This window comes from Antrostomus carolinensis, unplaced genomic scaffold (genome assembly GCF_000700745.2).
Source record: "Antrostomus carolinensis isolate BGI_N321 unplaced genomic scaffold, ASM70074v2 scaffold16435, whole genome shotgun sequence".
NCBI classification, from domain to species: domain Eukaryota; kingdom Metazoa; phylum Chordata; class Aves; order Caprimulgiformes; family Caprimulgidae; genus Antrostomus; species Antrostomus carolinensis.
Window position 1 is genome coordinate 14,903 of NW_010317223.1, and position 16,702 is coordinate 31,604.

At 42.5% G+C, this 16,702-nt stretch overlaps 1 protein-coding gene across 1 annotated transcript in view; it reads right to left on the bottom strand.

Annotated features, from left to right (window-relative positions):
• Positions 1-276: 276 nt before the first annotated feature.
• LOC104525374 (plexin-C1) overlaps positions 277-16,702 on the bottom strand; it is a gene marked incomplete at its 5' end in the record, with an annotated part of 32,766 nt that continues 16,340 nt past the window's right edge. Inside the window, 10 exons of the mRNA XM_010168515.2 lie at positions 277-439; positions 2,106-2,180; positions 2,272-2,412; positions 4,280-4,427; positions 4,867-5,030; positions 6,976-7,083; positions 7,172-7,203; positions 8,256-8,310; positions 12,535-12,638; positions 13,842-14,019. Coding sequence (XP_010166817.2) covers positions 335-439; positions 2,106-2,180; positions 2,272-2,412; positions 4,280-4,427; positions 4,867-5,030; positions 6,976-7,083; positions 7,172-7,203; positions 8,256-8,310; positions 12,535-12,638; positions 13,842-14,019 — 1,110 coding nt within the window. The remainder of the gene's footprint in view (positions 440-2,105; positions 2,181-2,271; positions 2,413-4,279; positions 4,428-4,866; positions 5,031-6,975; positions 7,084-7,171; positions 7,204-8,255; positions 8,311-12,534; positions 12,639-13,841; positions 14,020-16,702) is intronic.

Below are 16,702 nucleotides of genomic sequence, written 5' to 3' on the forward strand. Positions count from 1 at the left end.
GCAGTGTGTTTTGTGCATCTCCTATGAGCTTGTTTTTAAGTAAGCAGAAAGCTTACTTAGGCAGTATTTTTGAACCAAAAGGTATGTGTGCTCAAGTACCTCAAAATGCTGGCCCTGCCAATGCTAGACTCACTTTCACTTTCAGGTGCCTACATTTCAATATGTAACCCTGCTGGTACTTCATTCCCAAACGTAGATATTACTTGGAATGGTCAGAGTGGAGAAGAGCATCCAAATGTTTCAAACCCTGTACATATAGTCAGTCAAAACAGTTTTGGGAGCAGTAGCGCTAATTTTAAATCCCCCACAGTGATGCTGTGAGTCAGTGCTCTGCTCAAAGCCATTTGCATTTTTTCTTTTCATCAAATAAGGCTTTTACTTGCTGGAGCTGTTTCTGGACTTCTTCAAACCCCCGTTCTCGCTCGAGTTTGCTGACAATCTGTTAACAATTAGCAAAAAAGAGAATAATTTTTTTTAGCGCTTATTTTACTTGCTGTTTTTTAAAGTCTGCTTTTCTGCATTCCAACAACTACTGGCAGAAAAATCCATCTGAATGCCTGCCTATATGTAAACATTCTTTTCTAACTTTTAACGCTTTATTTTGGTCGTTTTCCTTTCAAGCTTTCAAGTCATTATGATTACAGGATTTGCAACACTTCCACAAAAGAATGACAGAGCCAAGCAAAAAAACCCCAAACAAAGCCAACACACGCTCATCTGCTGAAGTGTGAGGCAAGGCCAGCGCCAGATCTACCCTACAGCAGATTTGCAAATGATTTTTTATTTCTCTTCCTCTGCCCTATAAACTGAGGGCACTAAACTGCCTCTTGTCCTCTAACTGTCCCACTTGGCACTGGCCCAGGTGATAGGAAGGAGCATCGCTACTGTCTGAAAACTCTTTGCTGGCAACTCTAACAAGCAACTGAAGTCTCAGCAAACAATGAATGAGGTTTAGCTGCTCACAGTCAAAAGCCAGAGAGGGAAGAGCAGAGCGAGGGTTTCCTTCTAAGGATGGGGTCAGTTGAGCCCGTACTGGCTTCAAAAAAGCTAAAATGGGCACTAAGATAAGAAAAATTTCTGAAGTCTCCTGTGTCAGCAATTTTAATGAGCTTAATAAAGTGTAGTGCCATTCCAGGTATCTTCCCCAGCTTCTTTTAAGAAGCAGAGATTTGATGCTGAACCCAGACAATTTCAGATCTTAGAGATCAGAAGTGGTAAGCTAGCTCCCAGGCCACTGAGGGCTGGATGATTACAGCAAGGGCTGATGCTGCTGGGGATGAAAGAAAGAAATGTCTGGTTGCTGGGAGACCCAGACAACCTGCTGGAAGTGGTAAGGAGGCCTGCAGGCAACACACCCCAGCTGGCTCTGATCTGCCTCCCTGTGCAGGCACACGCAGCCTCTGCTGAGGATGCCGAGCAAAATGGAGTGAAGAATCCTACCATGCAAAGTGGAGGGCAGGGATTTCCTTACAAAGCAGCTTAGAGGTAGCCTGTAACTAAGTGCTTTCAGTTGAGAAAAGATTTCTTTTGATAGCCATGGCAGGGACTGGAAGCTATGGCTTCTTTTTTTTAAGAGAAAGACTATTAGAACAGGGTGTAAGAGGGCTATGTGATGGGAAAAGAGCAGACAGTTCTTGCTGTAAGGCTGAGCGTGCTCTGCTGAGGTGTTTATACTGACTGTTAAATCGAGATCCCTGGTGCTACAGTCTAATCTGATTTCTGAATCTCCAGGGAAATGGAGCACATGCACAGGAGCTGTGACAGGTATGAGCAGATACTCTGCAAACACAGTAAAACAAGAAGTCTAGACTATAGAGGAACTTTCTCAAAATTGCAGGGAGAATTTCATTGCTGCTACCTCTGTGAAAGACAGTGATGACAGCAGAGGTGCATTTTCAATCTTCTGGCCTGTGGCCCCTCTGAGTGGTGGGAGCTCCACCCCGGGGGGCTGTGCTGCTCTGGCCCCACACAGCTCAGCAGGAGGAGCAGCCTCTGGAGCGGGCACCCAGTAAGTCACGCCCTTGGTTACTCTGGCAAGCCCAGCTTTCAGGCCTGAGGCAGCAAGTTAGCGTTAAGGGTTAAGCAGGAAGAGCAGACATGCTTACCTCATCATAATACTTCACTATGTATCTGTAGATTTCAATCAAGGCCACTTTCTCATTAAATTCATTTTCATGTTTCTAAAACAGAAAACGGTTCTGGTCAGGTAGTTCTCCTTTTTTAAAAAAACTTAATATGAAAGCAAATGAAGTTCCTACTTCTCAACCATACCTTAGATTCCTGAGTTAGAAATTCTTCAACCTCTGAAGTGGTCAATGGAGGCAGATCCCTGATGGCTTTATAGTACGCTTTCACCTCTTTCTTGTAGAGTGGAATGTCCTTAGCATAGAGAAGTTTATTTGTTGGTGCTTCCTTAAAAGAAAATATTTGAAGCCTTGTCAATTTTCACAGCACAGATTTCCTAAGGTTCCACCTCCACATAGTTAATTGCATCTAATTGTGTCTGTTCTCTGTGTGACTCATGTCTCTTTGCAGTGGTTATATGCAAGAAATTAAGGTGATGAAATAAAGATGAAGAACAGATGCAGGACCTCAGTAACAGGGCACTGTGTTTCATGACAGTTGCCATATTATTATTTCTATTGGCATCAGGAGTGATGAACATTTGTCCCTTAGACACATTTTTCTTTCTTACTTCCTCCTCACCCCACCCCAGACCAGAAAGATTGTGCAAGCTGAAGGGAAGGGCTTGAGGCTGATACCCTATTTACATACAGGATACAGAAGTGCTGAGGCAAGTTCCCCTAGGGTAACATGGCAGACTGCCTTGCTAGATCCTATGCTGGCAGAGCTTCCCCTAAAATATTATGGTCTCTACTACTCCTTCCGCTCTGGGGTTTGAGAGCGTGGAGAGCTGACCGTCAGGCATGCACAGCAAAAGGGATTCATTTTTTTTTTCCCCAGGGCTTCAACAACCCAGGTCAGCACTGACCTACCAGGCAGCTTTAGGCTCACCTGAGAAAATAAATGCTGATGTTTGTGGTAGGAGCCAAAGCCCCACCTGGAAACCATGTTTTCAGGATGTAAAAGTGGGGGCTGGTAGTTTCCTGTCATTGCTCTAGTTTAAATCTGGGGAATAAATGACACAACCATGTGATATCTTGTCACTACTGTTTCCACTGTGTGATGAAATTATTTAAAGTTTTTTTTTCTAAGTGGCTAAAGAATGTCTTATGATAAAAGGCTAAAAATCATGAAAGTAAATACATTTTAGTACGAAAAGGCCACAAGATGTCTACTGCATTGCAAACCTTTATCAATCAGGTTTCAACGTCCCTTTTCAAATGGTTAATGGGAACTGATGTATCAACAGTACTTCACAATGGATGGTAAGCATAGAAGCCTAACAGACCAATATCATTTACAGTTTTTCCATCAAGTAAGTAATGCAATTAGTTTTAATTCCTGACACCTCACTCGTAAAACAAGATAAATAAGCACATTATTTGTTCTTTATCTTTAACAGATGAGCAGTTGGTTCATATTGCATGGGAAATTAGTCCATTATTAAATACATTTTTTTTAGGCTAAAGAATCTCTAGCCTGTTTTTCTTAGTAGTATGAGCCTGAACAAATGCTTCCAGCTTTGGTCCAAAGAAAAGGAAAATATCCTCAGGAAAAATGAAGTATTTCTGATCCCCAGAGTTCTGGACACTGTACTGAAGAGCTTTTGAATGTAAGATTTCTGGACTTGTTACTCCAGCAAATAATTTTTCATATAAAAAGGGAGCAGCTAATACATGTGAAAAAAACTGTTTCAAGCTTCAGAGCTCTTTCAAGTATTCTTACAGCTCCCAGTAGCTTATGATGTGTGTTTTCTGTACATTGGTATGTGGCAGACAAAATTTGTACTACATATCAAATGATGCTAATACTTTTAAGACCTTTGTTTAGAAGTTCTTTAAAACTTCATTAAAATCTTACAATTTCCACCCTCTTCCACATACTCTATAACCACACTGTGCAGAAACAAACTGTAGAGAAGACAAGCAGCAGTTAACTATAGATATGGCATTCTAGGAGCTGCTTCTGTCTACTCCAGTGAATTCTTCAAAGTCTTTTGAGATGCAGCAACAAGGAATGGAAACGTAATTTAATTAGGCCACTAACAGTTCTGCTCCCAGCATCAGTGGATCCAGGACTTCATCCCCTAAATCATTATTCAGTTGAAAAAGACATGGGTTGAGAAGTTAGCAAAAGACTGGAAGGGCAGCATTACCTTTCCCAGTGTCTGTTCTGCTAGAGAAAAGGCATCCATGAAAGCTTGTGCGATTACAGACAAACAGCCATCTATATGTGAAGTCTTCTTAATATCAAAGACAAACTGGGGATTCTTCAGTATGTTCACCCAGAAGCGAAGAGGAAGACTAGACAGAGAAAGAACAAGCATCTTTAAAATTAACCACACGGGTCGCACAACTGCTTTAAAATTACAGTTTAATTGCACTGCACTAATGGAAGGAAGCACGTTTCTGGTCTGCTTATTCAAGTTAAAAAAGGAATCAGGGAACAAAGGCTACAGAGCAAACACATCAGTTAGTCACCCCTCCATCTTCAAATAATGCTCTCAACCTGCAGATACTTCTGAGTCTGAAGTCAGTATGCAGGCTCAGAAGTCCTAGAAGCTATGGTGGTTCTGTTGGTAACCAATCAATATACTAAAATCACTGGGATCCACAAAGCTAAACCATATCTTCACACAGACATGCCAACAACTTACTCTTTTGATCACAGGTGACCTGTTCCATCTTTGCAACCACATTTTCAAAGAGTGCATACACTCCTGCACATATCAGATGGGCATACCTGTTGGTTTTCCATATATGGACCACATCAGGATCAGTAATTTTTTTGCTCTCAGCCTGGGCATCCAGAAAGTCAAAAAAGTACTTGATGGCAACAGGTGCTTTATTGTTGGGTAAACTCCAAATGCTCCTGAAGAGCTTTTCAACAACTGAATGAATTGCAACCTGAAAAGTAAGAGAATGAATAGTGCTATTATTACACAAGAAAAGAACAGGATTTCTCATCTCAGAGAGCTGAGGGTGCCCCAAGGCAACCACACACGGAAACTACAATACGCTTGTGGCAAACATCTAGGCCATAGGTTATGGGTAAAGAAGACAGTCAACAACAAAAATGAAACTACAAGTACACCATAATGAGCTGCTTTCAAATGTCACATGTCATAACACTTTACCAACAGGAGAATTGTGGTGAACTTTGTGATAAATCGTAGGTGGAAAGAATCACTTGTTGAGTTTTCTGAACAAAGACAACATCAACTCTTCAGATACTGTTGGCACCATTGCTAAAGGCATTTGGAACTTGTGACTGGAAGTAAAAGACGGGTGAGCAAAAGGAGTTTAACAGTTTTCTAGGGCACTGGTCTTCATTATGCCATCTGAGACACACGTTGAACACATGTGCTCATCAACACTTCACAGCCAAGCGACGGTGGTGCTTGATGTAATTCTAGGATAACAGCTTTGGGTAGCATACAAAGACACTGACATTAGAGAAAATAAATGAAAACTGGGTATTTCTGACCTAGCAGTGAAGCTATCTGGCTCACAAAAGCAAGGGCTTGGTTGCTGATGGACTCACTGACATCATCAGAGAGTAATCATAAGTAGAGGCAAACAAAGCAAAATGCTGTTTTGTGCTTTTTTTCTTCACCTCTGTTCTGAAGCTCAGTTCAGCCCAATCTTCTCTCAACAAGAAGGATTTCAGTGTATCCTAGAGCCTTGATGTGCTACTGGCCAGTTCACCTCACGCGGCAAACTCTGCAGTTGTGTCTGTGTGCGTGTGTGGGTGTGGGTGAGAGACACACACAGAGACATGGCTCAGTGCAATCTCCTTCAGTGAGCAGTGTACCATGGGTGGAATGTCACAGTGAAGGATATCACAGCACTGTTGTTCAGAGCACTATCATACTTTGGAGAAAGAGATGATTAATTTAAAGCCCTTTAAAAGGACTGTTTCTCAAGAGCTTGATCTTTTGTTTTGTACTTCAGTCTTCCACCGTAAGATATTACTGGTTTATTCCAGCAGTTCCTAAGGGCTTATGTTCCTTTCCACAGCTAATGAGAAATGACCAGTCTTCACTCTCACTTTGGGTAGCGTTCCAAATTACTTCAGATGCTATCAACAATCTAATTAAACAATGATTGATAGATTTTTAAATGCAAGAAGGCCATAACCATCATCCCTTCAGGCCTCTTGTATCGCACAGCTCTCAGTGTTATGCACTGATTAATATTTTACGTAATATGCTGTTGCAAAGAATTTTCTAACCCTTTTAAGTAAATCAGAAACAAGATGACATTACCAGAGGGAGTGAGCAGGGCTAATTGCTAAGGAATGTGCATTGTATAAATAGGGTAATCGTATTTTAAATCCTAAGGACCTTGTTTTTAAAATTAATCTAGTTATTTCAGATGCTTAATTTCAGACCCTGGAAGGTTATTTAATTTCATGGCCAATATTTTGTGAAACCCAGGCCTTGGAAGTCGTCTCTAAGCTGGGTAAGCTCTACTAGAGAGTGAGGAGATGTTGACTGTCTCTCTAGGTGGGACTGTTTTCACTCTGTGGGACTCAGTGGCAAAACTGATTTTCTGTGAGCTCAAGAACTACCTTTTTTCTTTAACCTGAGAAAAAGATTGTGCTTACTAAGGAAACAGAGAATGTGAGTAACAGACAATTTTTGAACTCTAGCATTAGAAAACCTGAAATGTGTCTGTCTTTGCAAATGGTCATTATCCACAGTTAGCACAGTGATTTTTATAGGCTTTATATTTAACATTTGATATACGTGCAGGAAGTCTGCGCAATTTCTGCTTAACTATTTCTGTTGTGCCAAACTAGCCAAGCCTAACATCAGCCCTCCCCCAAAATAAAGCCTCTACAGTTTACCTTGGTTGACAGAAGCTTTGTCAGATACATTTCTTTCACTTTGAATTTTTGCTTTCCTTTGTGACCCGCTCCCTTCACATCTTTGTTTGCTTCGGAGTCTGGTAAAATCTGTCATGAAGAGATTAGAGAGATTACACAGATACAAATGCAGCTCAGTATTAAATCTACCACAGAACAGTGTAATGACTGAACTCACCAAATGACAGTGTTCATCCGAGTAGTCCACGTCTAAACAACAGAAAGCAGAGAGCAAACAGGGCATTAATGAAACACACAGCTACAAGCTTGTGAATTCTGCTGGGCTGTGCAGCAGGGGGCATGTCAGGATGCAGAGCAAACAGGCTCGGTGTCACACTTCCCTGCCTGCAGTCTGGGGGAAGCCTCTGAGAAACACACAGGTCCTGGCTCTCCTCCCCAGTGCCAACCTGTAGCTGGGACCACTAAGCTTGGGCATCATCATCTGCTGCTGGGATAAGCTGGCAGCAAATCACAGCTCCTCTGGAAGGAGGATGCCAGATAGCAGAGGAGCTGATTGAATTGGTTTAGTCTCTGCTAAGAGTAGTCAGTGCACGTGGGCTGAGGTCAGGCTTGAAAGCAATGGCTGAGAATGGAAAACCCTGTCTTGCTGAGGGAGAGAGCAACGCCACCCCAGTGACGTGCACCTCAGGAACACCTCTCTCCTAACTTCAGATGTCCACTTTGACAATGAGGTGAATCACATGCTAGAAATGTCTTTTTCTCCCCAGGGGTAGACGACATGAACTGACCCCTTGTAAGCACCTTTTAATTCATGACCTGCTGCTGAGACAGCCAAGCCAAAGCTTTCAGAAACAGAGTCAAGAGAGTAAGAAAAATTCTAAAACTGCATTTTTTTGTTATGCCTGTCTCTGGACAGTGCACCACTATTGTCCATAATGCACAACGCTGGCCACTGGAGCACAACATGTTTCCTGTGGTGGTCTTACCAGTCAGCACTTTGTGTCCCTCAGGCTTCCCTGCCCTGCTTTCCTGCCCACGAGTCTGTATCTTTAAGCATTCATTTGCTGAGGACTGTAAGTCCTTCTGTCCTTCTTTCCTTCGCCTTCTTCCCTCCTCCTAGGCCCACTGTGCCTGCCAGAGGCCCAGAGCCAGGGTAACACGGCTCTTCATTTGGCTCAGCTATACCAAAGTGCCCATTTTTCTGACCTCCTATTGACCAAGATACAACCTGTGTTAGCTCAGCTCTCCACATTCCCAGCCTTCTCCACAAAAGATTAAATAGGTTGCAGTTCCTTTGTTACCTGATCGGGAATTTGCCTTCTTTTTAAAGACTCTTATGGTTGCTCCATTTGAAATCTGAAAGCAAAACCAAACATATAAAGCTGAAACAAAAGTGTCTAGAATTCATGAAACCCTCAGTTTCATTTCCTCTGTCCTTAAGTCTGTGGCAGTGCTGGAGTGTGTGAGCCCGCTTCATTCTCACCGCGGTGCGCAGGGCTCTCAGCAGGCAGCCAGGGCCTTTCCTGGCAAGGTGGGAAGGCAGCTCTTCTGACAAACCAGCCTTTAAGGCCTTTCTATTTCTTTGATTTTACTGGTTCAGCCCCTATTTGGACATTTTAGTTTTCATGTACTGCTTTGTGTGGCCTCTTGCATCCATCTTTCTACAGATTGCCTGGGCTGAATTCTCTGGCTCCAGTGCAATAGGATCTTATGGGTAGGTGAGGCAGGGAAGGGAACACAGCAATTATTTCTCTTCCTACCTTTCTTCCAGCTCAGTCCATTCCAGCGCTTTCCCCCCATGCCCTATGGAGGGGCCATGTTGAGAGTCTAGCCTGGTGCTCCCGAGAACTATTTTCAAACTTCAGTTCTCAAAGTGAGCAAAATATTTATGCCTCGTGGACTGTACAGTCAAGATCCATATCTAGCCACCTTGGGATTTTTAGTGAGAATCTTCCCCCTTCTGTCCCTGAATTTATAGTGCTGCCAGGACAGTAACTATTATCTTTAAAAGAAACTGGCAAGTCATGCTTTTATTGTCAAAGAGTAACTCAAAAATGGCTCCCACTGAGAACTACACCACTACTCTGCTGTCAAATGTTGCTTCTTGCCAAGTGCTAGTATACTTCCCTCTATAATTACAAAAACAACTGGCCAGTTCTAGGAAGGGATTTCTGCCAAAATAATTTAAGTGTTTTTTAAACTTTGGCAGCCAGCCCAGTGTAAGAAACCAGTTTAAACATGAAGATACTCTATCAAAAGCTGTGTCTTGCGCCAAAGAAATCTGCACTTACACTTGCTCCTGGAAAGTAAATGCAATCTATTTTTTAAGTATGATTTTTTTACAGGGTTTCCGTTTATCATACAGTGTTTCAGAGCTCTTTCAGATAACACAGAGCACTTTAAAACCACAGTACAAGTGGGAATATGCTTTAAGGCTAGCTTGTGAGGTGACACAAGCACCCAGAGAGAACAAGAGTCCTCTTACTTGGCCCAGGAAGATAGGTAGACAGGAACAGGGCTACCCAGAAGCTTACCCCCTCCCAGAGGGGGGGGGCCACGGTGGGCAATGTGCTGCCTCCACCCCCTCTCCAAGAAGCAGGAGAGCAGCTCAATGCTGAAATGCGTCAGCTCCTGTCCTGAGGGAGATGGGCAGAGCTGGGAGAACTGTGCTTCCCTCCAGGAACCAGAGGCGTTGGTGCAGTGCAACCATGATCCAAACCCCCACTTTGGGTTTTATTTCCGAGACAAATGCTGCTTTTGGCACTGAGTGAAATGTGTTTTCTCTTCTTTGTCATTACTGCACCGCCATACGTGCTGTTTCTTTCAGATCAATTAAAAAAAAAATAAAATAAAGCCCTTCTTTTTGGGTCCTGCTGCCTGAACCATTTTTCATGGTGGGCTGCTCCCATGGCCACCTCAAAACATCCTTCCTTCATCAGGTGCGTTACTGAGGGGGACAAACAGAGAGGGGAGATCCACGTCCATGCAACACAGAGTACAGCTAGTTTGGAAAACAGGAGATACAGTAGTGTGGCTCTACACCTCTTCCTTGTTTTCTGGGCCTCCTACCCTCCCTATACTCCAGTCCTGTCCTCCCTATACTCCAGTTCTGGTCACACATTCAGATTCACTCTCTGTGCTGGCTCCTGAAACATGCAGTTCTGCTACAGGTTGAAAAATTTGAGATCTGTAACTGGACAGCAGATCTGAAAGCAGTTCTCTAGCTTTCTTATTGTATGGGAAATGGGACGTCATGATAATCAGGAATTTTCTTGTCAAGGCTTGTGGTTATCCTCATGCAAACAACAATGCAGGCCTCACAAATAATCACATCAATAACCCTCCTAGGGAAAAAAATTGGAGCAAGTGGAGCACACATGTCAGAGACACATGGAAGTCTAGTAAAGAGTATAGTGGATGTTTTTCCCTTCAGAAACACATACAAAAACATGAACATCTTCTACTTGAGCATTTTAAAAATCAGTGTAGAAACTAAGTCAGCTTTTTCAAGAGTGACTGGTGATTCTGGGACCTTTACAGCACAATCCTCATGCTCAAGTATCTTAAAAAGACTTGATGGTACTTCCCAGTTTCCAAAATCTGGTTACTTTCTAGCATTTAAGGCTGGCAAACAAAAATAAAAATTCAAGCTTGCCGCAAAACTCCAGTCGCTGTTGAAATTTAAGTTGGAATTCCTCAGGCAACGTGACTACCCTCACACTGTGTAAGCAATCCTCCCTTTTCTTGCTAACTAGACACCTTTACATTCCTTTTTGCATTAATATGCATATAAGAAAATAAACTACATTAGCTGATACTTGCCCCTAAGCCACTCCCTAAAATGCCACTAAACTTCTGCCTAAAATGTACCTTATTTTGCCAGTGTCAGAAAAAGTGCACTAAAATATCTAACAGAGATACCCAGCACAATTTCCCTAAGGCAGCTGCTAAGCTATAATTAGTGTAGTTACAGCTTTGCAAAAACAACTGAACCTCCAGCCTAACTGGCATCTGCCTGCAGAAACCACAGACAAAAACAAGGGCTGGGACAAAGATGCCTGGGGATGACAGCAACCGACTGGAGCAGACTCATTTGCCATGAGGTATGGCACCCATGAGCCACAGCATGCCATGAGCTCAGGAAGTGCAAACAGCTGCCAGGTAAAATTAGGGAGCACTTGCAATAGCTGCCTGCAGTAAAGAGAGTGAGTACTATCACACTGGACAGAAATTCAAATATCTAATCAGATACAAATCTAGGTTGACCTTTGCTGCACAGACTGACTGCAACACTACAATGTCCTAATTTGTACAAAGCCTTTACAAGTGGAGTGGAGGGAAGTCCCACGCTAATCTACAGACAAGATTCAAGAGAGGCACAGGAAAAGCTGTATTTAAGACACTGGACAGTGACTCAGGACATCTGGGTTCACTGCTGCTTCCCCGGGAGGTAAAGAGAGCAACAAACGCCTACAGAAATCTGTGAAGTGGCTCCAAATGAGCTTGCTCCAGATCTGCGTAGCCTTGTGCTGCGCCGAAGCCACAAGCAGTCCTGCTAGGAGCCCTTGTTCCTCTCTGTGGATGGCACTGTACTTGCTTGTGCAGACAGCAACGCGCTCAGGCCTGGCTTAGGTTTCTCAGCACCGTACTGCATTGCTTGACACAGATATACACTCATCAGCAAAACCAAATAAATCAAAACTGATTTCATGTTACAAGACAGACTTTCAAATTCAACAAGGGCATGAAGAAAGCTCACTAAAAGCACTCAGCATACCAACTTCATTTCCAAAATCTATCTATAAGCATGAAAATGCGAGCTACCATATCACCTCAGGCCAATCATCTGCTGCACATCTTACCTCAGCCTCTCACCCTCTATTTTGACCAGTGTCAGTGGAAACTCCTTAGACAGGCAGTGTTGCTCACTATGCTTTTGCAACTTGCTACACCCAGAAGGGCTCTGCCACCAGCTGCAGCCCTGTGTGTTGTTCCAGTGATGGACAGATTATTGCAGCATTGAAAAGGGCTGGTTTACAGATGTAACTGGGAATGGAAAAATTGTGGTACAAGTGGTGCCAGTAGATGGAAGCAGAAACAGAGAGAAAAAGGGAAGGTTTCAAGAGAAGAGCAAGCAAACTCATCAGTCCTTTTTATTCTGACTCTCAATGAGCTGTCACAAGTATCACTACCACCTGTTCAGATAATCAAAATATGAGGTGGGCAGAGGTAAACAATTGCTCATGGTGAAACCAAAACTCAGCAGCAGAGACTAGAAAAGACTCAAGGCAATGTTCCTAGTTGGAAATCGGATGCTGTTATAACTGAAATGCTCAACTGAAGTGACAGTTTACCTGGCGTGCTTGAACCAAGCAACCCTGCAACAAGCAAACCTCTGAAAAGTAACAGAAAACATGACTCATTGGCAAGAAAGTTGTGTCACACCTTTCTTTCCTTCTGTTGATCATGCTCAGCTATCTGTTCAAGATTTTGATCAATCAAGATAACTTCTGTGCAGACAACATTTGGGAGTTGGAGAGAAACTGCTTCTCGATTCATTGGTATGGCTTCTGTACTCACCTCATAATGACTGATGGTATTTAGCTTCCTTATCCCATCCTCCATCACCTCTGAGGAACCATCAATATCTAGCAATTCTCTTTGCTGCTCCTCAGACACAAGTTCTGCAGTATGACAGCAAGAGAAAACAATTATATCCCAATGGCATTCTCACTGTACAGATGTTTGCAAAGAAAAGCAACACCTAATTATATTTGGACCAGTGGCTCCCAACTGAGCTCTGTTTCTCTCCATCCTTGTGCTAGGTCACATGAGAGTGGTTTTGCACTCCCACACTACAGATTCCTTTTCTGGGGTGACAGCCTGGATGGCTTCCATTACTGCAGGCTATTGGTGCTTCACTTTGTGTTGGTCAGGGCAGAGTTTTTGGAGGTGCTTTCACCTAATCTAGCTCTTCTGTTGCACAAGCGTGCTCTGGTGTTATGGCCATGTTGAGATCAGAAGAAAGGTTTCACAAGCCACTTCTAAGAGATCACCAAAATGAGTTGTACAAGGCTGACATAGTATTTGTGAAGAGTGGTCAGGCACTGGTGGTGGATATAACCATCAGATATGAGAGTAAATCATCATAACTTGCTGACATCGTGTGTGAGAAGGTGAGGAAATATCAACATCTTAGGGAGCAAGTCCAGGAGGCGACAAATGCCAACAATTTAGTTTGTTGGATTTCCTATTGGAGCACATAGGAAGTGGTATGGTGGCAACTACAGGCTTTTATCTGATCTTGGACTTTTGAAAACCTGACAAGAAAAGGTGGCTTGACTCATCTGCTGGAACAGCCTTGTTTACATTTGTAGATATTGTACATATCTTAGTGAGTCACATGCAAACTATTATATAAACCTAATCTGGCTGTAAATAAACTACATTTATGAGTTCTCCTGATCAAGGGAAATGTAGGCCTGTTGGAAGGAACAGTGGTAGGAGGGATAGTAGGTAGGGACTAAAATACTTGGTAACCATGTGACATGTCATCTTACTCACTGACAAAATTTATCAATCAGCTGTACTTAGGTGGACAGGCCACCTTATTTAATCCAGAAAAGGAACATATAAATTATATGTGTTTAATTAATAAAACGTGTTTGTTAACTACATCCTGAAGTGCAGAAGCAAAACCAAAGTGGATCCAATGTTCTAACTGGTAGCATAAATGGTCTAGTATTTCCCCAGAAATTCCTTACAAAAGCTGTGTTCTGCCTAAATGCTACAAAAAATCAAAGCCAAAGGTAGGAATTCCTAAAAAGAAAACTCCACAGACAGACCAATGAAGTCCATGAAAATATAGCATAGTGACACTTTCTTACCAAGACCAATTTCATCCAGCTGAAGACCATAGAGAAAGCCATTCTTATTTAGGAAAGCCTGAAGGCTCTTCTCCTTGGCTTGACCTATGGTGTCGCAGTCCAGAACATTAACTTGGATAACTTGACAGGCATCTCCACTCTCATTTTCTGGGATTTTTTCAAAGATAATGTTCACTGTCTGGGGAAAGAAACACATGTTATTCTGACTTGCAGGGAACACCTGGCATGGCAAACCTACAAACTCCTGACAGCAAACCTGAGAGATTTTTAGCATATTTATTATTAAAGCTATTTCAAAAGAAGATTATTTGAAGGAATTACACAATGAAGCATTTAGAACTCCTCGAGTCTGAGAATCAAAGATATATATAGCTATAAATTTCCAAAAGTGTATTTTGCGTTTTGCTTTTGTGCAAATCTATTTCAGTGAATTATCAAAAAAAGATAGGACACTAGGAAAAATTACAATGCATACTCTAAAAAAGAGTAGATCTTTTATTTAAAATGAATGCCTTAAAAGCAAAACTGTAAGCTACTAGAGATCTGATAAGGTTGCTAAGTAAGTCATGATGGTAAGCATGAGTGATTTTGAGTGGATAGGAAGCAGTGTTAAAATGCATATTTACACCATCAGATTATGCTGAATACCTTATATCATGCAAAACAATACACCTCCCCTGGAGGCGTCAGTGTCTGTCTGCATACAGCCTTGTCTCTAGAGGCAGCAGAGACAGGGCTACTGCAGAAGCAGTGGGAAGGGAAAGCATGTTGCAGCAGACAGAACCCAAAGTGGTCCAAATCTGCACAGAAAAGTGTGGTTGATCCTATTAGTTATTACTCCAGGTCAAAGACCCACACGACCTGCCAGTTACAACACCCCTGCCCTTTAGCTCACAGCTGCTCTTAGCTGGGACACAACTCATCTGCTAGGCTGCATGCAAGGTGAGTATGGGCTAGAGGGAGGTGCCAAAGAGACTGGGTGACCATCTCCAGCCAATGTTTTTAGTCAGGTCATTTTTCTGGTCAAGTCAGGCAAATGAACTGCTTCCAAAAGACAGGGAAAAGGGATGAGCACAGGATTGCTAATGCCGAGCGATAACAGCACTCATTTCCAGCGCCGCAGCCTGCTCCTTGCAGAGACGTGACTGTTCAGCTACATGGATACAGACATCCTGCTGCAGACATCTCGGGACAGAAGTAAAACAAGTGTTTTAAGTGCCAGCGCTTGACTGCAAGCGGCATAGGAAAGTCTACGTACTTGAACCATTCTGGGTGTTGGACATTTCTGGTATAATACCTCCCTTTTGACTACAGGTGTGACTCAGTGAAGGAGTGATTGTTAAAAGAGGAAGCAACTGCAAAATTTTTTTTTTCCCCTGCTGTCATGTGAAGGAAAGAACTTCTGTCCAGGTTGCTGCAGGGACAACTTTTCTCCCTTCTTAGAAAAATGGGTAGTTATTAATAGTTGTAGAATGCTGTTTTCTGCTTTGTTACCCAGCAAGAGTGAAAATTATGACACACTGGTGGTGAAAAAAGTAGTCCAATGAGATATAAATTAACTTCACTGTTTCTAGAGAAGCAAAAACAGTATTAAAACCAGTGCTGCAAAACCATGAAGATCAGGATTTAACAAAGACTAGGATGTAACTGAAGTAACTGAGAGTAACTTAGGACACCAAGATGTTTAATTTTGAGGAAAATGAGACCATGGAAAGGACAGACGGAATGAAAGAGGAGGAGACGCGGGAACAGTGCCTGCAGGAAGAGAAGCAGACTGGATGCCATGCCTCAGGTTGGGATTTCATGTGGAAAATTAGTAAAAAAATATATTGCACAGGAATGAGGGAGTCACGCTTGGTTAGGCCCACAGACCAACTGAACAGACAACAGTCCTGTCCTTGACTTTGCCTGCCCTGAGGTCATGGTCTTGTAGGATAAAAATTTGGACAGGGACTACCTGTATTTTGTCTTCGGAAAACTCATTGTAAGTCTTGGTCTCTTCTAGTCTCTGAACTGCTCTTTCAGGAGTAGTTACTCTTTAACTGATGCTGATTTGTCTTTACATTCTTGGAAGCATTCCTTCCTTTAGTTGATCCTTTCCTCCTAACATTATTCCTACACTGCAATGTTCCTGCTTCTCCTTCATTTCCTCCTCATTTCAGACTATCAAGAGAAACCGTCTTTTTCTCTGCTGCATTTCCTTTTTAGCACATGCTCTCACACAGACTGCATGTAAATGTGCAGCCTCTTCAGTTATTAGCATGTGAGAGTCCTCCCATCTCCGCTCAACTCATTGCAGGATGACAGGATTGTAAAAAGAGAGTAGTAGTTCTTTATGTAGGTCGAATACAAGTCATTTATGGACTCCTTAAACAAAAGTATCCACAATGTGAGGATAATAACAACACTTTACGACTCAAAGAAGTGGTCAGATGGGAAGAAATATTTAAATGCATAAAAGTCTAAACCAAAAGAGCCAGACAGTTCTGCTGATATGATTTCCTGCAGAAGTTAATCTTAAGTGATGAAGCAAGCAATTGACAGGGAGCTAGGAAAGCCAATTATAATGATGTCTTCCCTCTGTAGCTGAAGTTTTCATAAATCAGATTCAACCTGTCTGACAGCACAAACCCTGGCTTTAGAAACCACTTATCAGAAGCTGACAGTCACAATCGCTGCATTTAGACACAAAGTGTAGAACTGCAAAAAGAATCAGAAATGACTGTAAAATTATGAAAGCCCTTTTATGATCAGCTCTGAAGGTCAGAAAACATTTAAAAGAAATCACAAGAGGACACACAGATGTCACAAGGAGACACCATCAGGCCCTTTTCTAAGCTGTCTCACTTTGCAAAGGAAAC